The sequence below is a fragment of the Budorcas taxicolor genome, chromosome 19 (genome assembly GCF_023091745.1).
Source record: "Budorcas taxicolor isolate Tak-1 chromosome 19, Takin1.1, whole genome shotgun sequence".
NCBI lineage: Eukaryota > Metazoa > Chordata > Mammalia > Artiodactyla > Bovidae > Budorcas > Budorcas taxicolor.
In genome coordinates this window covers 21815429-21842101 of record NC_068928.1, presented here as the reverse complement: position 1 = coordinate 21842101, position 26673 = coordinate 21815429, and the positions used below count along the sequence as shown (strand labels likewise).

Below are 26673 nucleotides of genomic sequence, written 5' to 3'. Positions count from 1 at the left end.
GTGCCTGCATGCATGCGCTGACCTCAGCACGCTGGAATGCAGAAATCCCCCCACTCTCCGGCCATGGTCATGGCCCCTACAAGGCCAGAACTAAAGGGAGGCGAACGTTTCCATGTGGCCTAAGAGACTCATGTCTGAGGCAGGAGGGACACTTCCTGGCCAGGGCAAGTGAGTTGCAAGGGAGGTGCAAAAAAAGTTTAGGTGACACTGTGGGGGCTACAGTCAGACAGATCAAGGCTGGAGCCTGGCAGGCACCATTGACCACAGGCCCCGGTATCCTCATCTGTACAACGGGGATAATAACTTAGGAATTCATTGTTCGAAGCCTGCAGTGCTGTGTGCTGTGCCTGGCACAAAGTAAATGCTCTCAAAAGTGAAGTATTGCTATTAATCATAATAAAATACAGAAATGGCTTGGGTTTCCCCAGTGGCTCAGCAGTAAAGAATTTTGCCTGCCAGTGCAGGAGATGTGAGTTCGATCCCCAGGTCGGGAAGATCCCTTTCAGCTCCTATTCCAGGGGACCCCACTCCAGTATTCTTGCCAGGAAAACCCCACCGACAAAGGAGCCTGGCAGGCTGTAGTCCATGGGGTTGCAGAAAGTCAGATACAACTCAGCGACTGAACACGCACGCACACATAGAAATGGCTCAATGAAGATTTATAGTACCCTTCCTAAACAGATAGATCCATGAGGTACTTTTCAAGCTTTTCTGACATTTCGTGTTCTCAGCATCACTCACCCTCTCTCTGACGCACCTTCCCTTGGCCTCTGTGAGCACCCTGCCCCTATCTGTGCCCCTCTGTTCTGGTGCTGTCCTGGCCCCAGATCGCCACTGGTTCTCCCCCGCCACTGATTTTTCTCTCCCCACAGGCTCTTTGGGGCTCTCAGTCCCTCTCACGGCTCTCTTTGCTGATGACTCAAAGATCCTTCCCAGGCAGAGACCTTCCTCTCCACAGAGCTGGAATCAAGTAGCCAGACAGCTGAGCTTCTCTACTGCTTTTTCTCCCCCAGCCCCCACTTTCCCTGCCTCCGCTGGTGACATTAACTCCTTCCTGTCTCACCCTGGCCGTAACAAATGCCAGAGACCAGACAGCTTAGATAGCAGACATTTATTTCTCACAGTTTTGGAGGCTGGAAGTTCCAAACTCAAGAGGCTGGCAGATTTAGCATTTGAGGAGCGCTCTCTTTCTGGTTTGCAGACAGTGGCTTTCTTGCGGTGTCTGCACACTGGGGGCTTTGGGAGCGAGCTCTGAACCCTTTCGCTTATCAGGGTACACATCCCAGGACAGGAGCTCCACTCTCATGACCTCACCTGAACCGAATTACCGCCCCAAAGTCTCACCTCCAAATAAAATCAACACATGGATTTGGGAGGGACACAACTATTCAGTCTGTAGCACCCTCCAAAGCCAAGACACAGCCGTTGACTGTATTTCTTAGTTTCCCAAATCCACTGCTCCTCCCCATCCCCATCCCCATGACCCCGGCGTGCGGGTGGCCCTCATCATCCTTCCCCCTCAGGTTCAGTGCTGTCCAATAGACATATACAAATATACGCCATTTAAAGAACCTTAGTAGCCATATTAAAAAGTAGAGAAGAAACAACAAAAAAAGTGAGGGACTTCCATGGTGGTCCAGTGGCTAGGACTCCTCGTTCTCGATGCAGGAGGCTCAGGCTCGATCCCTGGGCAGGGAACTAGACCTGACATGCTGCGACCAAGAGTTTGCATGCCACAACTAAAGACCCCTCAAACTGCAATGAAGATTGAAGATCCTGCATGCTGTAAATGAGACCCAGTGTAGCCAAATTTTTTTAAAAAGTGAAATTAGTTTCAATAATATATTTTACTTAACCCAATATATCTAAAAGATGATCATTTCAACACGTCATTGGTATAAAAAGTTATTAAAGAGATAATTTACATTTTTTTGGTACATTTTTTTATATCCAGTGTATATTTAACTCAGCACATCTCAACAAGCACCGGCTGCATTCAGAGTGCTCACAGCCACATGTAACTAGCAGCCACCACACTGAACAGCTGACTCTGGTTTCTTTCCCTCAAGTCCACTGTCTGCATGACTACCATGGTTACACATCTAATCTGATTATGGGCTGTCACTGCTTAGAACCCAAGAGTGGTCCCCAACAGGACACAGTCCACACCTTGATGTCCCTGCCTCCCCTATATTTTTCTTAGCTGCACCATGAGGCTTATGGGATCTTAGTTCCCAGGCAGGAGATTGAACCCAAGACCCCTGCATTGGAAGCACCAAGTTCTAACCACTGGACCACCATTACCCTGCCTCAAATTTTAGACTCCAACAAGGAACTATAAAATAAGCAAGGTATGATACTAATTTTGCATTAAACACACACATTTATGTATATACACATACAAAATAAGAGTACAGATGATGGGTACATAGTTGCAAAGAAAAAAACACCAGAAAGACACAGGCACTAAAATGTAAACAGTGGTGATCTCTGGTTGGTGGAATTTATTTATTTATTTTTAATGTTTTGGCCCCACTGCACAGCATGTGGGATCTAGCTCCCCGACCAGGGATTGAACCCCTGTCCCCTGCATGGGAGCATGGAGTCGTAACCACTGGACCACCAAGGAAGTCTCCTGGCTGGTGAAATTTAGTATTCTTCCTTTTGCAAATCTGTACCTCCTAATTTTTTAAATAACACAATTAAAAAGGTGGGGGTTAGCATAATAGGTGCACATTCAGCATAATATTTGGGAGAAAGGGGTGCACTCAATCTTCATGATTCATGAGTTCCATATTTGTGAATTTGCCCATTTGCTAAAATTTATTTGTAACCCCCCAATCAGTCTGGTGACACTTCCGTGGTCATTCTCAGATGTGCACAGGGTGGTGAAAAATACGAGTCACCCACCCACCACACGTGTTCCCAGCTGAAGTCAAGCAAGGCCTCACTCTGATCCTACTATAAACAACCGTCCTTTTCGCAGTCTGTTTGGTGCCACATTTTTTGCATTTTTGTGCTCGGGTTTTTTTTTTTTTTTTTTTGGTCATTTTACTATTTGAAATGGCCCCCCAAGTATCGTGCTGAAGGGCTGTCTAGTGTTCCCAGATGCAAGAAAGCTATGATGTTTCTTAAGAAGAAAACGTGTGTTAGATAAACTTCCTTCAGATAAGGGCTATAGAGCTGGGTCATAAGTTCAGCATTACTGAGCCAACAATATGTATTGAATAAGGTGTCTTCAAACAGAAACACATTTAAAACCAGCTCTGCATATGGTCACCATGGAGGGCGTGACCGTGTGCTGAGTCGCCACAGCCTCCATGGCTCATCTCCTGGTACATAGCACACTGCCAACCACAGCTTCAAGGGGACCTGGGTTTCTGACAGTATTTTATAAGTCTTAACCACTGGACTGCCAGGGAAGTCCCTCTGACAGTATTTTAAAGCACACCAAGATGATGCATTAATAAGAACTGACTTCAGAGACCATTTTCTGAACATCTCAATTCTCTCTCTAGGAAAACAGTCAAATAGCTGATCTGGCCCAGGGGCCCCCTTTCCAAGTGCTCGAGGCCGAAGCCAAGTATGTGTCCAGAGTTGTGCCTGTCTCCATGGTAGCTTCCATATTCCTGCTCAGGTTGGAATGACCTCCTGGGAGCACAGGGCGAATTCCCGTGACCCAGGACCCAGGCCCAGCGCCAAGGGTTCAGACCTGGACCATCCCTCCACCCAGGAAGGGCCCTGACTGCCTGAACAGGCCCCAGAGAGCTGCCCCCTCTCCCTTCCCTGCTGGCCTAGCACAAACAAATACTGTGGCCGCAGACTCATCCGAATGGAATTTCTCTTTAACACTTTGGAGCCTCACCAGCCCAGAGGCAGGACTTGAAGCACCTGGCTCTTTTTAAATCCTTTCTTTACATTTCACGTTTCAGCCCTGGTAATCCCCTCCTTAAGAGCTGTTGTTCAGTGGGGTAACATGCTTGTTTTTTCAGCCACTTGAGGCTTTTCACAGAGGCGGTCTGGCTGGCACCCTGGACCTGACCCCAGCCCTCCCACAGGAAAACGACTCTGCTCTCAGGAACAGGCTCCTGGGACCCGGAAAATCGTCCCATGTCCTAGAGGCCAAGATACACAAAATTACTCGGGAAAACTAGGACTGTGGCATTTCCCTCTTTTCAGGATGCTTATCTCTGTTCTCTGAGCAAAATTTGGCAACAGTTTACAGGCACGAGTTAGTCTATTTTTTTTAGGGCCACCAGGAAGAATGCCAAGGAACACTACTGACCCAGCAATGAGGACCCTAGAGGCTGGAGCCCAGAGGCTGGTCAGCCATGTGGCTGCTTCCTTTCTGGGCCTCAGTTTCCTCATCAGTAAAATAAGGGGGCTACTGCTACTCAATCCCCAACATCCTTTCCAGTTTAACCCTCAATGATCACACTGGCCAATGTGATGTAACAAGAGCTTTTGTTTAATTGTGATTGCAGCACAAATATACAAAAAAATGGATGCCTTTGAGACTCACCTTTATGTCTGGAATTTCATTCCACTTTCTATCTGCCAACTGTTCATTCTTTCAATAAATATTTGTGCTAAATATGCATTCATCAGATCTACCGTATGTACTATGTACGAAAGACACAGTGATAAAGAGCACAAGGGTCCCTCAGAAACCTTCTGGTCTGGCATTAGAGAACAGTCACCCCGTCCTGAGGGATGACCAGTGCCTCATCCTAGGCTGAGGCTTTTTATATTACAAGCCACTGCAAACTTCAAAGGCAATCCTGCCAGTAGGTACTACTATCATTTCCATTTTGCAGATGGGGACACTGAGGCTCAGAAAGAGTAAAGTAATTTGCCCAAGGTCTCAAAGGGAGAAAATAAGGAGAAATGAATCTGAACTAGATCGCCCACGACAGGAGTTGGCCTCTCTGGCTGTTGTCTGATGAGGTCATGAGACATTCAGTTCTCAGAGCTCTGGGTGGCACCCACCGCCATTAGAACACACCAGACGTCATCCTATAGACTCTGAATCTGTTTATACCATATAGATCATTCATATACACATATGTAAATCTCATATATATTATGTCATGTCTCCCCAGCTAAATTATCAATGTCTTTGAGAGCAGGGGTTTTGTCATTAATTTCTCAGCATCCTGACACTGCCCCCCAGGTAAATGAGATACTCAAAACACATGTGACTGACCAAGGCTGAGCAGTGCCAATACAAAGCAATGAAGAGTGCAAACTTGATTTTTGTAATATGAGCACACATGAAGTAAGAAGTCCAGTTTGGGAATGTCTGAGTCCCTGTCATCGCTCCCCGCTGCTCCTCATTGCTGTCCAGGAGTGGAAAATCCCCAGAGGAATTTCCTTCCCTTTATTTAACAAACAGAAGCCCTTAACCCAGAGTTTCTTCTTTATGATCTATAGAAGCGTATACAAAACACATTTCTGCAACCTGGCCCAGGAAGAGGTTCCTTAGCCCCACTTTGGCCTCTTTATACAAAAATCATCTGTTTCTTACTATGCGGCACGTCTGGAATCCAGACCTTCTTTCTCATCCCAAGCCCCCTGAGAGAGGCCACCATCACCTTGCAAACAGACCACTGCTGTCGGCTGCCCGGAGTTGCACCTCCAAAACTGCACCCCCAGAATTGCACCTCCAAATCAGCATCACCTATGGTGTATTTTCCTGACCATCTGCCAAAGGGGCTTTTGTTTCCCTAAGAAAAGGTTAGAATGTTCCCCACGGAGCATGGGAAACCTCTGTCACTCATCAGGTTTGCAACATGCGTCGTCTCTCTCCACTCCATACTCACTTTTCAAGCCGGATCAAGTGAACTTTCTCCTTCTCAGCTTTCCCCCCTGCTTCATTCCCACATGGTTATTTATATCCAGAATATCTTTCTTAACTCACTGGACTACCCTCCCCCTCTTTTGAAAAGGTCACTTTCGAGTTTATTCTTTCCAGAAAGCTTTCCTGAAGTAGGTGGTGGCAAGCTGATTCTCTCCCCACATGTCTCTTGGCTTGATAAGAAACAATGAGCAAGTTATCCATCCTTCTCAAGAGGCCTCTGCTAGCTAGATCCAGTGCTGGGAGGAAAAATACTGCACTCAGATGAAGCGTTCAAAAACTGGATACACGCTCTTTCAGGCAAGAGTCCTGTTATTTTCTTCACAGTACTTAAGTTTTCATTACCAAAAAAATGATTACATTCAGAACCCCTGAAGATCAGTGACCCAACACCATAGGTGCCACCCTAAGACAACATTAAGCGATTTGGGGTATTTGCTTCAATCATTCTTCTTATACAACTGTTCAAACAGTGTTGCAATCATGGTATCTGTGTAATTTGGGATCTTGCTTTTTTGAATACAATATACAAAGTATAGCTCTGTGTTCCCACAAAGGCCACTGAATCATGTTCAACATGAGGCTGAGCACTGTAATTTACTCAACCACCCAGGGATGAACACTGAGGACATTTCCGACTGACTATTATATACAGCTTTAAAGAAGACCTTTAAGAAGGTAAGTAAGATGAGGCATGATCGTTAGTTTTGTTCTGACACATTTAGTCTGCATTTATGACTAATAAAGATTGAGAAAATATTCTAAACAGACACTAATTCCCTTTCCATTCTTAAGTCAAGGTCCCTCTAAAGGTTCACCAGATCTTTGTGAAGTTTGCTTTCCACAATTTCTATTATCTATCTATTTAATAAACCTATTTCATTCCCATAGCAACACTTCGATTTTTTCATAAGCCACGTGCCTACATGAATCTACCACCAAATGAGTAATAAGTATTCTCAGCTGCCTCCTACAGAAGAGAATAAGGAATATTCAGGGGAAAGGGAATGTGTGTGTGTGATCTGCGAAAGACTTTAGGTGTAATATTTGTGTATTTTTCTCAAAGCAACAGATGCAATCCTACGATGCTGTAGGGGAGTTTGCTAAGCAGCAGAAATCACACTTCGATCACCTCTTAGGAGTGCATAATCTAAAACAATTTGGCCTAATAAATGGAGATCCTTCTATAATGAAAATAGTAGTCATGCCCCTTTATTCCATAACTTAACGGAGGTGATAGACTTTCTAAAAGTACAGCATATTTTAATAAACAAAAAGTTATACTGAATACAAGCTGCCTAATACCAGTCCCCACAAAAGGCACAGCATAATACAATTGACTGGTCTGGGGAAGCCCTTTGTCCCTGTACAAATCTGAATACTATTGGAAGGAGAAACAGAGAACAAAACTCTGAATTTATCCAAACCGTAGGGCACAGCAGTAGGAATTTCACAGACACTGTCTTCTCATTGTTTTATGTTAGTCCTCAAGGGGGGCCCCTCTCAGACACAGAAAACGCGTTTAAGTTCTCCTTAGCCCAATGTACCCAATAAGCATGTCAGGCTAAGTCATTTTCCTTCTGTGGAAAGGGTGGTCTGATACTTGTCTCCATTTTTGTTGGGTTCAATATTAAGGCAGACAAGATACCAAGGTATTATAGGGCTATGAAACGCCATTCCTAGTCTTTGCACACCTGAGACAGAAAAAACTAGCACCTGTCAGGGCAGCCAAGAATATGATAAAGATCTACATAAAAGGTTTGGTTTTATTTTTTAAAATGTTTTGGCCACAGTGCGCAGCATGCAAGATCATAGTTCTCCAACCAGGGATTGAACCTATGCTCCCTGCTTTGGGAACAGAGTCTTCACCACTGGACTGCCAAGGAGGTCTCGAAAAAGCTTGGTTTAAACGCTTGTGTGTGTGTCAGGGTTGTGTCAGTGTCATTTTGTACTTACTTATGTATATATGAAATATAATTTTTCCTTTTATTGAAGTATAGTTGCTGTGCCATATTACATAATTACAAGTATGCAATACAGTGATTAATAATTCTAAAAAGGTTTTATTCCATTTATGGGCTTCCTTCATAGCTCAATATGAACAGTATGAAAAGGCAAAAAGATAGGACACTGAAAAATTAACTCCCCAGGTCGGTAGGTACGCAATATGCTACTGGAAAAGAGTGGAGAAATAACTCCAGAAAGAATAAATAGACGGAGCCAAAGCAAAAACAACGCCCAGTTGTGGATGTGACAGGTGATGGAAGTAAAGTCTGATGCTGTAAAGAGCAATATTGTATAGGAACCTGGAATGTTAGGTCCATGAATCAAGGCAAATTGGAAGTGGTCAAACAGGAGATGGCAAGAGTGAACATCAACATTTTAGGAATCAGAACGAAAATGGACTGGAATGAGTGAATTTAACTCAGATGATCATTATATCTACTACTGTGGGCAAGAATCCCTTAGAAGAAATGGAGTAGCCATCATAGTCAACAAAAGAGTCCAAAATGCAGTACTTGGATGCAGTCTCAAAAACGACAGAATAGGGAGGGGGGTTCAGGATGGGGAACACATGTACACTCATGGCTGATTCATGTCAATGTGCGGCAAAAACCACTACAATATTGTAAAGTAATTAGCCTCCAACTAAAATAAATAAAGTAATTTTTTAAAAAATGACAGAATGATCTCTGTTCATTTCCAAGGTGAACCAATCAATATCACAGTAATCCAAGTCTATGCCCCGACCAGTAATGCTGAAGAAGCTGAAGTTGAATAGTTCTATGAAGACCTACAAGACCTTTTAGAACTAACACCTAAAAAAGACGTCCTTTTCACTATAGGGGACTGGAAAGCAAAAGTAGGAAGTCAAGAGATACCTGGAGTAACACGCAAATTTGGCCTTAGAGTACAAAACGAAGCAGGTCAAAGACTAACAGAGTTTTACCAAGAAAACGCATTGGTCATAGCAAACACCCTCTTCCAACAACACACAAGAAGACTCTACACGTGGACATCACCAGATGGTCAATACCAAAATAGATTGATTATATTATTTGCAACCTAAGATGAAGAAGCTGTATACAGTCAGCAAAAATAAGACAGGGAGCTTACTGTGCCTCAGATCATGATCTCCTTATTGCCAAATTTAGACTTAAATTGAAAAAAGTAGGGAAAACCACTAGACTATTCAGGTATGACCTAAACCAAATCCCTTATAATTTTACAGTGGAAGTGAGAAATTGATTCAAGGGATTAGATCGGATAGAGTGCCTAAAGCACTATGGATGGAGGTTCGTGACACTGGACAGGAGGCAGGGATCAAGACAATCCAAAAGAAAAGAAATGCAAAAAGGCAAAATGGTTGTCTGTGGAGCCTTACAAATAGCTGAGAAAAGAAGAGATATGAAAGGCAAAGGAGAAAAGGAAAGATATACCCATGTGAATACAGAGTTCCAAAGAATAGCAAGGAGAGTTAAGAAAGCCTTCCTCAGTGATCAATGCAAAGAAATAGAGGAAAACAATAGGATGGGAAAGACTATAGATCTCTTCAAGAAAATTAGAGATACCAAGGGAACAATAAAGGGCAGAAATGGTATGGCCCTAACAGAAGCAAAAGATATTAAGAAAAGGTGGCAAGAATACACAGATGAAATATACAAAAAAGATCTTCATGACCCAGATAATCATGATGGTGTGATCACTCATCTAGAGCCAGACATTCTGGAATCTGAAGTCAAGTGGGCCTTAGGAAGCATCACTATGAACAAAGCTAGTGGAGGTGATGGAACTCCAGTTGAGCTATTTCAAATCCTGAAAGATGATGCTATGAAAGTGCTGCACTCAATACGCCAGCAAATTTGGAAAACTCAGCAGTGGCCACAGGACTGGAAAAGGTCAGTTTTCATTCCAATCCCAAAGAAAAGCAATGCCAAAGAATGCTTAAACTACTGCACAATTGCACTCATCTCACATGCTAGTAAAGTAATGCTCAAAATTCTTCAAGCCAGGCTTCAACAGTATGTGAACCGTGAACTTCCAGATGTTCACACTGGATTTAGAAAAGGCAAAGGAACCAGAGATCAAATTGCCAACACCTGTTGGATCATCAAAAAAGCAAGAGAGTTCCAGAAAAACATTTACTTATGCTTTATTGGCTAAGCCAAAGCCTTTGACTGTGTGCATCACAACAAACTGTGGGAAATTCTTCAAGAGACAGGCATACCAGACCACCTGACCTGCCTCTGGAGAAATCTGTATGCAGGTCAGGAAGCAACAGTTAGAACTGGACATGGAACAACAGACTGGTTCCAAATTGGGAAAGAAATATGTCAAGGCTGTATATTGTCACCCTGGTTATTTAACTTAAATGCAGAGTACATCATGAGAAACGCTGGCCTTGATGAAGCGCAAGCTGGAATCAAGATTGCTGGGAGAAATATCAATAACCTCAGATATGCAGATGATACCACCCTTATGGCAGAAAGCAAAGAAGAACTAAAGAACCTGCTGATGAAAGTGAAAGAGGAGGGTGAAAAAGTTGACTTAAAACTCAACATTCAGAAAACTAAGATCATGGCATCTGGTCCCATTATTTCATGGCAAATAGATGGGGAAACAGTGGAAGCAGTGACAGACTTTATTTTGGGGGGCTCCAAAATCACTGCAGATGGTGATTGCAGCCATGAAATTAAAAGATGTTTGCTCTTTGGAAGAAAAGTTATGACCAACCTAGACAGCACATTATAAACCATAGACATTACTTTGCCAACAAAGGTCCATCTAGTCAAAGCTATGGTTTTTCCAGTAGTCATGAATGGATGTGAGAGTTGGACTATAAAGAAAGCTGAGTGCTGAAGAGTTGATGCTTTTGAACTGTGGTGTTGGAGAAGGCTCTTGAGAGTCCCTTGTATAGCAAGAAGATCCAAGCAGTTCATCCTAAAGGAAATCAGTCCTGAATATTCATTGGAAGGACTGATGCTGAAGCTGAAACTCCAATACTTTGGCCACCTGATGTGAAGAACTGATTCATTTGAAAAGACCCTGATGCTGGGAAAGACTGAAGGCAGGAGGAGAAGGGGATGGCAGAGGATGAGATGGTTTGATGGCATCACCCACTCAATGGACATGAGTTTGAGTAAACTCCAGGAGTTATTGATGGACAGGGAGGCCTTGTGTGCTGTAGTCCATGTGGTCGTGAAGAGTCGGACACGACTGATCAACTGAACTGAACTGAACTCCATTTATGGGCTTCTTTCATAGCTCAGTTAGTAAAGAACCCACCTGCAATGCAGGAGACCCTGGTTCAATCCCTGGGTCGGGAATTTCCACTGGAGAAGGATAGGCTACCCTCTCCAGTATTCTTGGGCTTCCCTTGTGGCTCAGCTGGTAAAGAATCCGCCTGCAATGCAGGAGACCTAGGTTCAATCCGTGGGTTGGGAAGATACCCTGGAGAACGGAAAGGCTACCCACTTCAGTATTCTGGCCTGGAGAATTCCATGGACTTGATAGTCAATGGGGTTGCAAAGAGTTGGACACGACTGAGCAACTTTAACTTTCACCCCATTTATAGTTATTATAAAATATTAGCTACATTCTTCATGTTGTACAATATACCCATGTAGCTTATTTTATACTTAGTAGTTTTTTCCTCTTAATCTTCTACCCCTAAATTGCCTTTCCTCTCTGGTAACCACAAGTTTGTTCTCTCTGAGTCTGCTTTTTTTGTTATATTTACTAGTTTGTTGTACGGTTTTAGATTCCACATGTAGCTGATATCATACAGTACTTGTGTTTCTTCCCTTGGCATCATGCCCTCCAAATCCATCCATACTCCTGCAAGCGGCACAGTTTCATTCTTCTCTATGGCTGAGTAGTATTCTGCTGTGTGCATGTGCCACACCTTCTTTATCCATTCATCTGTGGACGGACACTGAGGCCACTTCCATAGACTGGCTATTGTGAATGATGGTGCTATGAACACTGGGGTGCATATGTCTTTTTGCATTAGTGTTCTTGCTTTCTTTTGGATATCTATCCAGGAGTAGGATTGCCAAGTCATAAGGTAATTCCACTTTTAGTTTCTTGAGCAACCTTTTCCCAAAATACCTTTGAAGAGACACACAAGAAGCTGGCAGTGGTGGCTGCTTCGGGGAAGGCAAATGAAGGCCCGTCATAACACTTCCTTTTCCCCACATGCCTTTCGTTTTTCTTGACATTTCTTCCAACATGTGAAGGCACTATCTTCTTCAGAATATTGATCATTTCAAATGCTAAAGTCTGTATTAAAAAAAAAATCTAAACATCTACACTTTTATAGGCAGTCTATACCTACTCTTTTTTTGGCAGGATATACAAGATACTATTAGCAGTGGGTTATCTTTGGAAAGAGTCATTTTTATGGCTCACCAATGAAACACTGGCTTTCTCTTGGGCATGACGAGAAGTTAGTAAGTGGAAAAATAGTGTTTAAGTATACACTGAATGAAGGAATATAAATGGCTTTTTATTGCAAGCAGCAGTGAAGCCATGATCTCTGCTGCACGTGTAGCACTCCCATACATGGAAGAGCACCATGTCCTGGTCCAGGGGTTGGGATTCACCTGGTGACTACTGCCTCTGTGGCTGCATCAACTGAAGAGCAGACTCAGATGATCTCAGGGAAAAAAGTCATTAATTGAGCCTTCACAGGAAAGCAGTGCTTCAAAAAGTGCTTCAAAATTATAGTGTTCTACACCACAGCCCCTGCCAATTAATACTTCCCACAAATCCAAATGAAAGAGAAGACGTTCAAGTGGTATTAAGTAGTATTTTACTCTTAAGAACATTTGTAAAAGCTTAAAACAATACAGCCAAGGGCTGAAGCCAGCGACCTTCTGCAAATTTAGGCAAGTCACTTCCACCAGGGAAGTGTCTTAGGCATTTAATTCCAATTCATCTTTGTGCCTAACACGTCAGAATGTCAGAATTCTTAGGTGCCAAGCTTGCAAAACATGTTACAGACTCATGTGTAATTTTAAGTGTGCAAATATACTTGGGCAAGAAAGCAAATCCATTTTAAAGCAAGGTAAACTGTTCAAATTATCATCCTAAAAAGTCAAAAATTAAAAAAAAAATCTTTCAACACAAGGACGCTGGGTTGCTTTGTCACTAGTTATTGTCTCTTGCTCATTTTGAAACCAAATGCCACACTTAATTAATTAGCCAGCAGATTCTCATCCTGCCTGCGCCTGAAGGGGAGAAGTGGCTTTATGAAAAGACTCCCTCAGGCTCTATTAGTGTCCTAATCAGACGGTGAGGAGTGGGGGTTGGGGGGAGGGTGTTGGGATCGGGACAAAGCAATCAATATAGAAACACTACCTTCAGAAAGCACAGGACTTGGGCCTTCTGGATGAATTGAGTGCTCCCAACTATATACTAATCCACTCCAGTGTTCTTGCCTGGAGACTCCCAGGGACGGGGGAGCCTGGTGGGCTGCCGTCTATGGGGTCGCACAGAGTCCAACACGACTGAAGCAACTTAGCAGCAGTAACTATATACTGACTGTTGGGATTGTCTGGCCACAGCTATTCCTACAGCGTCCTCCACAGGAAAGGCAATGGCACCCCACTCCAGTACTCTTGCCTGGAAAATCCCATGGACGGAGGAGCCTGGTAGGTTGCAGTCCATGGGGTCGCTGGGAGTCAGACATGACTGAGCGACTTCACTTTCACTTTTCACTTTCATGCATTGGAGAAGGAAATGGCAACCCACTCCAGTGTTCTTGCCTGGAGAATCCCAGGGATGGGGGAGCCTGGTGGGCTGCCGTCTATGGGGTCGCACAGAGTCGGACACGACTGAAGCGACTTAGCCTCCACAGGAAAGAAATGTTCCATCACTCCATGACTTGCCTAGCTGATCCTGCAAGTCCTCCTATAAGGTATGCTGCTAAGTCACTTGGGATTTTCCAGGCAAGAGTATTGGAGTGGGTTGCCATTGCCTTCTCCCCTATAAGGTATGGATTACATCAAAGGGGGAAAAAAATGTGGCCAATGTATCAGCTAACTGCAATCAAAAGATGGAAGGCCTATCAATTTTCAAAAGGGCAGAAAGGGGGAGATTATGCAACCTACAGGTTGGCGAAGTTGACAGTGACCCTTAAATAAAACTGTACAGGTTATCACAGTTACTAAACACTTAGGAAAAGAAGTGATCGATTTAGAAGTGAGCATGGGCTTACAGAACACAAGGATTTCAGACCGTCTTTCCTTGGAAGGGAAACAACAAATACCTAAGTGATAGCAAGCTGTTTGTTAAGGTCTCCTAGGATAAACATGTTAACCAGATGGAGAAATGTGGTCTGAATAGAGATACAATTAGGCTGATTTAGAACTGGCTGGATCTGAAGTGAGTCGAACCGCTGCCAGCAGGCTGCTATTAGCCTGGAGGAGGTCCCTGTGCTCTGGGACTCCATCACCAGACATAGATAAGGTCTAGAAAGGGATCCCATAGTTTAAAGGCCAGAAAGAGCAATGATCATTGTGAATAACCGCAAGGACATAAGAAAGATTCCAACAGCCTGCAAAAACTCATCAAACATAAATAAACTGACTTTTTAAGGTGACAGACACAATACTTGGGACTCTGTTCTGTTCAGATATTAAGATTGGTGAAAAGGACTTTTCAAGTTTTGTTAAAAGGAGGTCTGTGAATCAACACTGTGTGATGTGATTATCAGAAACGAGAATGCAATCTCAGACTACGATAATGTAAGACTAGATAAGATCTAGAACAAAGGAGGTGCTAAGCTTACCCTTGTGCTTGGTGCAGACCAAACTGGAGTCTGTGCTCTTGGTGTGGGACTACTCTTTAAGTGAGGTCCTAGACAAACTTGGAGAGAGCTGGGATATGAAAGACCAGGATGGTGCAGAAACTGGAATACTCATTATCTGAGAAATGGTCAAAGGACCAAGGGGATCTTTCCTGTGAAAGAGAGAGGAGTTGTTTGCAGTTCTTTAAAGTCCCCAGGGAGACGATGGCGGATGTCAGAATCCTTTCTGACACCTCAGGGCTTCTCAGAAGGGGGCATGTTGCAGTCACTGGACAGGCTCTAGCAGAGGCTAGATGACCACGTGCTGGGCACCCTCTCATGGGGCTGGTGTACTGACTCTACTGGGCATGCATGACGCTGTTGGCCCAGCATACTTGGCCTCTCCCTCTAGTTACACACCCTCAATTCTCCTGCATGAGTCCCCCATTTCCCGAGGCTCAGTCTCCTAGTTCTTGAGCCCCATGCTCTTACTACACAGGCGCAGCTGTGACTTAGGTTTGGCCAGAGTATTACACACCCTGGCCATGGTGACTGGTCCTGAGAGGACCAAGCTGGCCTCCACCTACAAGAGTTCTGAGAGGCTAGGAAGCAAGCCCAGAGCTGCCGGGGGCCCTCACATCACTGTGAGGAACACCCTGGAGGAGGTCAGGGCCTACACAGAGATGGAGAAGGGCAAGGCAAACCACTCCAGTATCCCTGCCTGGGAAATCCCATGGACAGAACAGCCTGGCAGGCTACAGTCTGTGATTCCAAGAGTCGGACACGACTTAGCGAGTAAACCACCAGCAAGTGGTCCTGAGGACAGCCTTGGAGCCACCTGTGTCTACAGGCTGACCTACGCCTGGGCCTCTCAGATACAGGCGAATAGGACCCTTTCAACCCAGGAGTTAACATTCCACAGACCTAGACAAAGAGGGAAATATAGCTAAGAAAAGGTAAAGGATGTGGCAAGTGCATAGACCCGGAGTCAGAGCAAGTTTAAATGAAAGGGAACAACTGAAAAATGGTCAGGGAGAGAGGAAAAAATATTTGAAACATAGGCAAATGGGCAATGTGTAGACCTTATTTGGACTCAAACAAAACAACTGTTTTTTTTAAAAAAAAAAACCAGAAACCTCATGAGAAACTGAATTACTGGCTGGATGTATGCTGATATGAAGGAATTACTAGATTTTTAAGATATGATATGATATTGTGGTTATTTTTTTTAAGAGTTACTTAGTGAAATGTTTAAGAAGGGAATGATAGGATGTCTGGGAGTGGCTTCAAAATAATCCAGTTGGGGTGAGGGGAGCTGGTGTCTGTGAGTTGATTATTGTATGTGGGTGGGGGGTGTGTAAGCCGGGGGGCGGTCCCTGTACTATCATCCCCATCTGTGTGATGTTAGAAGTTTTCCATAGTAAAAGGTTAACAAATAAATAAATGGCAGGGGGAATAGGCGGAGACCAAGATCTCTCCCCTCTCCTCTGCCAGCTCAAAAGTGAAAATAGAATCCACTCAGTAAAACTGAGCATGCAATTAGTCAAAGAGATAGTCTAGAATCATACCCACATTCAAAGACAAGGATATGTCATCACGTCAACAACTGACAAAGAATGATTATAGTCCTAGTTAGAAACTGAAGAGAAACCAGATTACATGATAGGTTATTAGAAGCAAAGAGCCAGGTGTTGAAAGTAAAGAAATACAAAGAAACAAAAAAGGCTGAGGATCCTTCTCTCCTGTAATCTGAGTAACTATTTTTAAGAAAAAAATGGAATGGCATAACCGAACACCTGGGGTACACATTTCAGGGACTCTGACGATGTACCAGGTGCTGTTCGAAACAATTTTCAAATATTAACTCATTTAATCCTTAACAACACAACCCTATAAGGTAGATATGATCATCTCCGTTTTACTGACCAGGAACTTAAGAGACACAGAGTAGGTAATGTGCACCAAAGCCACATTGCTAGAGGGTGATAGAGGTGAGATTCAGATTTAAGAAACTCCATCCAGAGTCCATTCTTTTATTCATTGTGCAACAGATTTTAAATATCCACTTATAATGGGGGTATTTCTGAAGGTCTGTGGGTTTAAACACTCTTTTAAGTTGCAGTCAAACTCGTGCCCAAAGGTCAACAAACACTGCCCTCAGACTCTGCCATTCAGAGCTCAGAAGTCTACCCTGTAATTTTTGCCTAGTGCACGTTGTTCTGCCCAATCTTTATTTTTCACGTCAAATCCCCCCAAAAATGAGTAACAGATGAGGCAGCTGTGCTGTAAGCCACCACGATCAAAAGCCACCATGACCTGATCATGTATGAGGGGTTGCAGGAGGGGGGTGGGAAGGCAGCGTCTTCTGATTTTAAACACACTCAATCCATTCAGATTTTTATTCCAGGGATATTGACCAAAAAGGACCAAAAAAAAAAAAACGATTCAGCTGGATAAAATTCTCCTAGGAAAACAAAGCAGGAAACTCTATCCCTAGAACAGCAGAACTGACCACACCCTATTTTATGACTACTCAACAATGCTCCAAGATAAAAGCATTATTAACTGTGGAAATATTACTTGAATTACCTGTTAACTGATGTCTCAAAATAATCTAATGGGGAGTGAGTAACGGATGTACTAGAAAGGAATGCTGAACTTGAAGCTTAAACTTTTTAAAAAGGGTTTTTCTGAGGTGTAGCTCATACAAAAATCCATTGTGTATCTGGTCCAAGAGTTATATGACCAGCAAGCAGCACAAAATTTATGCTTGCATTTAATCACAGATGCCACAGAACAAAAGTTTCCATTACAGGCTTTCACTCCAGAGTAACAGCACTCAAGCAACTTTCAATTACTATACTTCTTACTTGTCATAAAGCATAAAGCACATGTTTGAGATTTCACTAGAAGTTAGAACCACAGTTTCTGAAAAACCTCATAAAAGGGAGGACTGATTTAGTCCTAGGATCTCTGCAGGATACCTGAAGTTCAATTTTGTCTTTGAACAAAAGCACGAAAGCAGCCCCAAGGCTTTGCATAGAATGAAGGGGAGTTGGGGGCACTTCACTGGCTGATCTAAAAAAAGCCAGATCATTAAAAGGCCCTTAGAAACCACCACCATGGAAAGGCAGCAACAGAAAAAGAGTTCTAACTCTCCTGTCTTCCTGGCAATAGCCAACGTTTTAAGCGGTTAAGCCACCTCTATCTTATTTCAGGGTCTATCATGCATATCTAGAGTGAATCCACTCGGAAAGTGATGTGTTGAAAGAGCAGTTTAGGCTCCCTCCTCTTCCCTGGAGAATGTTTGATGTACACACTTTTTAAGATCCAATTTCTTGAACAGAAAGGACCGAGTTGAATTTAAGAGAGTTCAGCTGTGCACTTTCATCCTCAACACTGTGACCCTGATCTATTAATAATAATCGGTTCTCTTTGCATCAGTTCTCTAACTCAAATATATTTTGAAAAACTAAAATGCTTAATACCTACTGATGACTAGTTGCTGCAAAAATAACACGCATATAGTTTGAGTTCCTTGGAAGAAAGACGCTAGAGAAACACAAATTATTTAGGAAATCTAAAAAGTTGGAAGGATAGGCCTGCAGACAGGAGTCTGTTTTAACAGACTGAGATTTTTGTGCATGCATGCACGCTCAGTCGTGTACAACTCTTTGTGACTCCATGAACTATAGCCCACTAGGCTCCTCTGTCCATGGCATTTTTCAGTCAAGAATACTGGAGTAAGTTGCCATTTCCTACTCCAGGGGATCTTTCCAACCCAGGATTGAACCCGCTTCTCCTGCTTTGGCAGGCGGATTCTTTGCCACTGTGCCACCTGGGAAGACATCTCAAAAAAGGAGAGGCTTGTCTTTTTCTATTTTTGAGCACAGAATTATAGGGCAATGGAGTTATACATCTACTTGCTTGTGGAAGTGCTCTTGAAAGCATTCATTAAGAAACAAAAACAAAAACACCCACATACTGTGGGTATATACAATTATGCAATTCAGTTAGGGCCTAACTCTAATATTAAATGTTAAAATCAAGCTAAGTACTCATGAAACTGCACATTCAACTCACACAATGTGGAAAATACTGTTTTCAAGTTACCAATCTCAAAGTTGCATGCGACCATATTATTACTTTCTGTGACCATATTATTCAGTCCTCAGAACCAAAACACTGATCATCTTCCCCATCCTTTGATTGGTTTCTGTCCTCAAGAAGCTTACAGTTGGACTTCCTTGGGGGTTCAGTGGCCAATGCAGGGGACATGGGTTTGATCCCTAGTCCGAGAAGATTCCACATGCAATGGGGCAACTGAGCCTGTGGGCCGTAACTACTGAGCCCACGCTCTAGAGCCCACGAACTGTAACTACTGAAGCCTCTGCACTTACAGCCTGTGCTCCGCCACAAGGGAAGCCACCATAATGAGAAGCCCACACACCTCAACAGAGCAGGAGCCCCTGCTCGCCACAACTAGAGAAAGCCCATGTGCAGCCCGCGCAGCCACAAATAAATAAATACATTTTTAAAAGGAAGAAGCTCTAGAGTCAAATTTAAAAACACCCAAAACACACACACACGAGGCTAGTTGTTAACCATGTACTCCATCTACGGATGCTCACAAAAGCATCCCACCTAGAGCAGAAAGACACAGGAAAGTTAATTAGAGCAAGGAAACCAGGGCTGATTTTAGACAGATTGAAACTCAGCCAGGTGAGAGAAGATATTACCCAGGTGGGAGATGAGGCAGAAGAGTTGGGGACCATGTTCCAGAGTTTGGACTTGACCCCAGAAGCTATGAAGAACTACTGAAGAATTCTTCAGCAGAATGACAAAATCAGAGTTGTGTTTTTGAACTTGTCTTTCCATTCTGGAAACAGTCAAGAGCAGCACTGGGCTCAAGAAGGATCTGTAGCCCAGTGCTTATCCATCAGTTCTTTGTGACTGATTCACGACAGTGCAGATACAGCAGTGGAGAGTGTGTACCTAGAATGGTTTATAGCAGGAAGACATTCCAGCAACATATAAGCCTGTGATCAATAGTCTCATCTTGTTGAATAGGACAGAGACCAATCTATGTGCTGTCATCTCAGTGGGGAGCTGTATGTGGTTCAAGCTGTACAGGAGTTATGTATAATAGGGCCATGTGTGTGTGTATGTGTGAACTGATTGGAAATTAACAGAAGGAAACTAATCCTTGACTACTGACAGTTTGAGAAGTTCTAGTCTTGAGAATCAGCGGTCAGCACTGGAAGCAAAGAGCCCATGGAGGAGGCTGCTGTGGACCAGGTGAAAAGTGAACTCAAGCAAGGGAAGGAAAGAAAGGGTCAGAGCTGAGAGCTGTGACCGAATCAACAAGGCTCGGAGCCTTTTTCGATGGGAGCGGTGCAGGAGAAATCAAGGATGACTCCTGAGACTCAAAAACTCGTAGTCACTTTTTAAATAATGGCAAGATGTAAAGGAACAGTACGCAAGAGCGTCGTCAAAGTCAGGATCAGCAGAAAGATTCTAAACTCAAAGCCATTTTCTTTGAGTGCCTTTGAATAAGCATAATGGTAAGTTAATGAAATACAGAAACCTAAGCACCCTGGTGGTTAACACTGAGCACCGTTGGGAATTCAGAACGTGAAGAAAGAACACATCCTATGCCAAGCCTCCTCTCCGTTTCCCCCCGAAACAAGATCAACAGTAAGGAGCCCAAACTAGTTCAGAATGGGGCCAGCCCTGGGGCCCCAGGTCCTCATAGAAAATAAAGAAGAACCGCCCCTTCCACAGCCCTCCCTGCCCGCCCCCCCGGACTGAGGGACTTGCTCACCCCCCACCCCAGCTGTGTATAATACAAAGCCTTCTTTCTCCAATTTGCTCAGATATTAAAACAAGGCCTCAAACCACAAGGCACAGTGATAAAAAGGGGGTGGGATGGGGGGGAAGAAATGAGTAAATTAAATCAATGATTCTAACCTCAAAACCCACTGCTTTCCTCTATGCTCTGGTTCACTCCCAACCTGTATCAGAAGAGGAATCGATCAGCAAGAGCTGTGGACAGCCAGTGGGTCAGGCCTGAGCCACTAACTAAAACATGAGTACTAAACCCCAAATGGCGACAGGTCTGAACAAACCTATCCTACAACATTCCAGAGCTGGGAAGGGAGGCGACTCCGAGTTAGGGAGTGAGGTTTCTACAGCTCCGGAGACTGGGCACCATCCATTTCCCACGTGAAAGAGGAGTAATCCTGCCGCCCCCATGCCGCCCAGATTTGAGCAGCCAGGATCCGCAGAAGACACGCCTAATGGCTTTGGCAAACCACAAAAACGACCATCCAAGTGCATAATTAATCTCTCTCAAGAAGGGTGCCCCATCATCTGAAAGCTCTTATCCTTTATCATGCCTGGCTTCCCTGCCTGGCTGTCTCAAGTTTCACTGGCAAATACAAGTACGAAGCTCAGTAAAATATCAGCACAATCAGTACTTTCAGGGACGTTGTTTCTAACATTTGTTTGCTTTTTTTTCATTTTTCTATATCTTTCTCCTTGATGGTAATCTCTTTGAGAGTGATTCTTGATCGGATCCTTGTATGCTTATAAAAGTCATTTATTTGAAAAGTTAGAAACACACCTCATCACAGTTTTGTGAGTATGTAATGTGATATATACCGAAGGCTCATATATAAAATGAGTGACTAAAAAGTTCACGGCCATTTATTAACAAATAATAATTGCTAGCACTTACTGAGCATGCATGATACACCAGGCACGTGTATATTATCTTGTATAATCTTTACAATAATCCTGTAAGGCGGGTCCTGTTGTCATCTTCATTTTACAGGTAAGGAACTTGAAGCATAGAGAGGTAGGGTAACTTGCACAAGATCACATAGCTAATGAATGGCAGAGGAAGGATCTAAACTCAGGCAGATGCACAAGAGTCTGTATTTTCAGCCACTACACTAGATAGCTTCGTTAAGCAAAGTAGAAAAACAAGATTTAAAAATTCTTTACAGATAATGGAATGAGGAAAAAGCCTCTCAAGGAAAAGTGCTCCTATTATTTTAATCAGACTGTTGTCTTTTATGAGATGGATCCTGGAAACACAGTCAACAGAGGGAGCTGTCCTGGCTGGTCCAGGCTCCTTATGAAGAAGGCAGAAAAGTCCAGTGTTCACAGCCGTGCCTTTTTACCATCTTTTATCACCTGCAGAGTGGTGTGTCGGTGTTGCAGAAATCATTCTCTTGGTGGCTTAGGGTGTTTGATTAGAGGGAGGAAGAGTTTGGAGAGATGGAGCTGTAAGACTGTCAGAATGGTACCAAATCTTGGCCCATCCTAAAAGCCAAGGGATTGAGGTGAATTCTAAGCCAAGTCTCTGACTCAGTCTGACCCACAATCACCCAGAGCAAACAACCGGCACAGGGTACAGGAAGATACCACTTGCCCTGGCTGAAGAGGGTGGACCAGAGATGCTAGACCAGAACCCCCGACTCCGACACTCCCCTGCTCCAACTTTCTTGTCCGCTTTCTGTGGGGCAGGAAGTTCTAGGACCAAGCCAGGGCCCAGCAAACCTGTCCAGAGCAAGACCAGTGGTACTGCATCTTTTCATGTCAGGGTGCACACCCCGATCAAATGTTTTCCATCAGGCATTCAGCCCAGGCATAAATGGGCTTCTCTGGTGGCTCAGTGGTAAAGAATCCACCTGCCAATGTAGGAGACTCAGGTTTCATCCCTGAGACTTGGGTTCCATCCCTGGGTCGGGAGGGTTGGGATGATCCCCTGGAGAAGGAAATGGCACTCCAATATTCTTGCCTGGGAAATCCCATGGACAGAGGAGCCTGGCGGGTTACAGTCCATGGGGTCACAAAGAGCCGGACACGACTTAGCACACATGCAAAGGAGTAGATCAAATCCCCAAAGTCCAAATGTTCACCATTTTCCAACTATTCATCACATTTTCTCTCCAGAAATCTGAAAAATGTCTATTAACAAAACAAAAAACAAACCTACTTATTAAAACAAATCTAATTGCCTTAACTTTAGGATTATATGTTTCCTGACAACACAACTCTTATGAAAGCACTCAAAGTTCTATTATCATCTAATAATTTCTACACAGCTATTTATATGTGTGTTGGAAGCCAAAAAATGAAGCTTCAATTACCTTTGCACTGACCACGAAAGCAAGCAGAAACAGAACAATGTTCCATAAAGAATTTTTTTTTTTTTTCAAAGATTCGGGAATCCTATTAGCTGGTATTCTCTTACAGTTTCAATCAAGGTGAGAGAAGCCAGGCAAAATGCAGTTTTAACATATATGGTTATCCCTGGACTTTTTTACTAAATAAGGGGGAAATTAATAAAAGAAGAAAAAAATACCACACAGCATTTTCTTTCCCCACCATAATTTTTCAATTTTCTTTAGAGAAATGCCAGCCAATAACTAATTAGAACCATATCCTTTGTTATCCCAATGGGAAGTATGCGAACGGTTTTAAGAATAAATGTTAATGAGAAGTTGAAAAAAATTAGTAATCTGGAACTTTGGTTTCCCTTCAATGTAAAAACAAAATCCTTTCCTTTAATGCTATTTTTATCATTGGGTGAAACAACAGGGACAGGGTCCATCAACAAGAAGGTAAGTGTCCACTGAGTCAGTACCCTGAACTGGGGGTGTCCTGGGTTTTTCACTATTATCACAGAATTGGCATCACAAGCACACAGATTTCTCAGCACCCTGATTTCAAACAAGAGAGACAAAAACTCAAAGTTACAGAAAAGGAATGCTTTTACATCTCTTTGGTTTCAAGGGAGAGAATAATTTCTTCCAAAGTAAGTACACAGCTGTTATAATTTCCAAGAGTATGTTTTCCATAAGAAACCCAGCTGGATAGAGCCTTTTTACCTGGTATGTCACCATGAAAGAGAATGTTACTAGGATCAAATCTTAAGTTTCCTATTCACGAAAATCCAGGGGCAGAAACTACCTTCTCAAAAAACGGGACTGGTTCTGAACTACAGAATGTGAGTCAGAAAAACCCCAAGCGAAAAATAAGTTGGTAAGATGCTAACACACCATGGCGAGGGCATGTGCCAGCAAACTGAAGTGCATTTTCAAATCAGGGTCTGCCCTGTATCATCTAGACCCTCATCTTGGTGGAATGAACAGGTCCAGGCCGGGGTCACAAACCACTTTTTGTGTGTGTGCGCAAAAGGACTTGGTCAGACATAGTGAAGCAGGCACGGCTTGTTGTCGCTGTTGTTCTTCAGTCGTCCAGTATGTCCAACTCTTTGCGACCCCTGGGACTGCAGCATGCCAAGCCTCCTGTCATCCTCTGTCGTCCCCTTCTCCTCCCACCTCCAATCTTTCCCAGCATCAGGGTCTTTTGTCACGTTAAATATTCTTTTTGGAAAAAAAAAAAAAGGTTTAGGCATTTGCGTAACATCTCAATTTGCTCCTTTTTCTACTATCCAGAAAATGTATTTCCATCACTTACGGGGGAAAACATAACAATAGGCCTTAAGTCTGTAACATTTTACCATCATTGTGTATTTGCAAAAGCTAGAAATCATTTGTAATGCCCAATAAGGACAGTACTTTACACAGACTTTGGTCTACAATAGATCTAGGCCATAATAATGAAAACATTTCTTGATAAATCACTTTCTGGACATTACTCCTCCCCAAAAGGATCATAAAAACTACCACTGAGGAAAACAAAGGATTCCCATGTTTTAAAGCAAAAAAGGACTGGCTATTCCTATTCCTGCACTGTACCAAGCAGATAAGTCAAATATGGGCAAGATCATCTAAAAAGTGGTGAAAACGCAAAGTGTTGCCTCTGTGTGGTTTGTGAGACCATGTTTTTCCAATGCTAAATTTACAAACTCTATTTGTTAAACTGCGTTTCAAACATTGCTTCTGTGGATGATTTACTTGAGACGTATGGGGCCACAGTATAAGCCTTTTACTCTCACTAAATCTAAATCATGCTTCTCAACAAGATTCTATAGGCATTAAAGAAACACATGGCATGCCCTTACCATCCTCCGGAGTGGAATCTAAACGCTCCCAGCAGAGCCCTTCTGTCCACTCCATAAACAGAGATTCTCCTCAGGAAAGAACCCCGCTGGATTCACACGTTGCAGCAGGCATACTAATTAAGCAAGAGCGCTCCAAAACTTTTTCTGTTTCGATTCATGGCAAAATTTCCTGAATTCGTTTTATTAAAACAGACATCTTCATCCAACAGACACACTCAAAAATCCAAGCTAATTTCAGCAGCAAACTCGGGCGAGAGGAGGGGTTGAGAAGTTGACAGAGGAGTGCAAATTTCCCCCATTCTCATTCTTCTGGTCAGTCTACACTTAAGGAATCGGTTCAGCGTTTAATTCGATGCCAAGACACCAGTGGCCCACCAACCAAGCCACTAATAGCCACATGGACGGGTCTGGTCCAGTGCCCGGGAGGTATCAGGAGGGATGGCTGGCTGGACAGCCAGACAATGAAAGGCTCCCTGGTGGCCTCTAGTTCAGTCCGAGGGGGACAAAGGGGGAGCGGAGGGAGGGCAAGGGGAGACGACCAAGCTCCCTTCTCGCCCAAAGCCACGGTCAGCGGCCGACACCCCCACCCCAGGGCTCCGGGGGACCCGCCCTCGGCCACAGCAGGAGGTAGCCTCAGGAAAGCAGATCTCTCTCGGAGAGAGGAAACTTCCTGGTTCGGGCATTATGGGTAGGGGCCGGCGCCCTCCCCCCCACCACAGGTAGCCGCGGGGAGTCGAGGGCTGAGGGAAGGAAGGGGCCCCCTCCCCGCGCCTCAGCCCGGGGCTGGGGGTCACCGAGTCGGGATCCCCGACCGCAGCCACCCGCTACGGGAGGCTCCCAACATGTGGGGACCCGGCCCTCGACTCCCCAGGACATGAGTCAGGGTCCCGGGGGCCGAGGGGTTTCAAACTTCCCCAGCGGGCGCGGCCTGGCATCGACACCGAGTTGCCGCCGCGGGAACCCCGATCCAGCAGGGTCCCGGGACGCGGGGCGGGCAGAGGCAGGGGACGCTGAGGAGCGGCAGGGGAAGCGCGTGCACTACAGGAGGGGGCAGCGGGGGCGCCGGGGGCCGCGAGGACCAGCTCCCGGGAACGCGCGACGAGGCCGGCGCCGCTCACCTTCCTGTGCTTCTCCTTGTAGGGTAGCGCCAGCCACGGCATGTCCCGCACGAAGTCCTGCCATTGCCGCTGGTCCTGATCCGAGGACACGAAGACGATCTCCAGGCGGCGCCGCGGCTCGGGCTCCGCCGACGCCCCGGCCCCCGGCCCCGGCCCCGGCCCCGCCGCCGCGTCCCCCCGCAGGCGGCCGTAGAAGGCGGCCAGACTGGCGCTGAGCTGCGCGCAGGGGGCGCTCAGGCTGCAGCCGAAGTAGAGCCCGAGCAGCGAGATGCCGCGGGCGGCCAGCGAGTGCACGTCCACCTCCTCGCCGCCGCCAGTCACTAGCTTCTCGCCCAGCAGCTCCTCCAGGAAGCCCGACATCCTGGCCCACCGCAGCCCGGGCTCGCAGGCACCCGGGCGGGCAGGCGGCGGCAACACCGCTCCCTCGGTCCGCGCGGCGGGCGGAGGCGGCAGCTGCTGCGGCGTCGGCGGCCACAGGCGGGAGGGGAGCCACGCCCATCTGTCACGCCCACGGCACGCCCCCTCACCACGCCACGCCCCCTTTGCAGCCGAGCTTGCCTCCCGAGCACTGGCTGCGGCCGACGGCGCGGGCTCCCGCCGCGTAGCCGAAGTGCTCCCGAGATAGCCCCGGCGAGAAGGCTCACCCGAGACTCTCCGGTCTGTCGGAAATGCCTGGGACCTAAGTGAAGAAAGCAGAAGGGGCCGCTGAGCCAGGCTTTCCGAAGCTGCAGTCCGCGCAGGGCAGGCTTGGCCTCTCCCTTCCCTCCCATTTCCTCTTCGCTCCCGAATTCCAAATTCTCTCCGGAATTCTCCAAAGATTCCCACCCGAGTTCTCTTATCCCTCCTTGTTCTTCTTCCCTGCACTCTC

At 45.0% G+C, this 26673-nt stretch overlaps 1 protein-coding gene across 1 annotated transcript in view; it reads right to left on the bottom strand.

Annotated features, from left to right (window-relative positions):
* Window positions 1-26233, bottom strand: part of NXN (nucleoredoxin) — a 159673-nt gene extending 133440 nt beyond the window's left edge. Inside the window, exon 1 of the mRNA XM_052657394.1 lies at window positions 25806-26233. Coding sequence (XP_052513354.1) covers window positions 25806-26165 — 360 coding nt within the window. The 5' untranslated portion in view covers window positions 26166-26233. The remainder of the gene's footprint in view (window positions 1-25805) is intronic.
* Window positions 26234-26673: the final 440 nt, after the last annotated feature.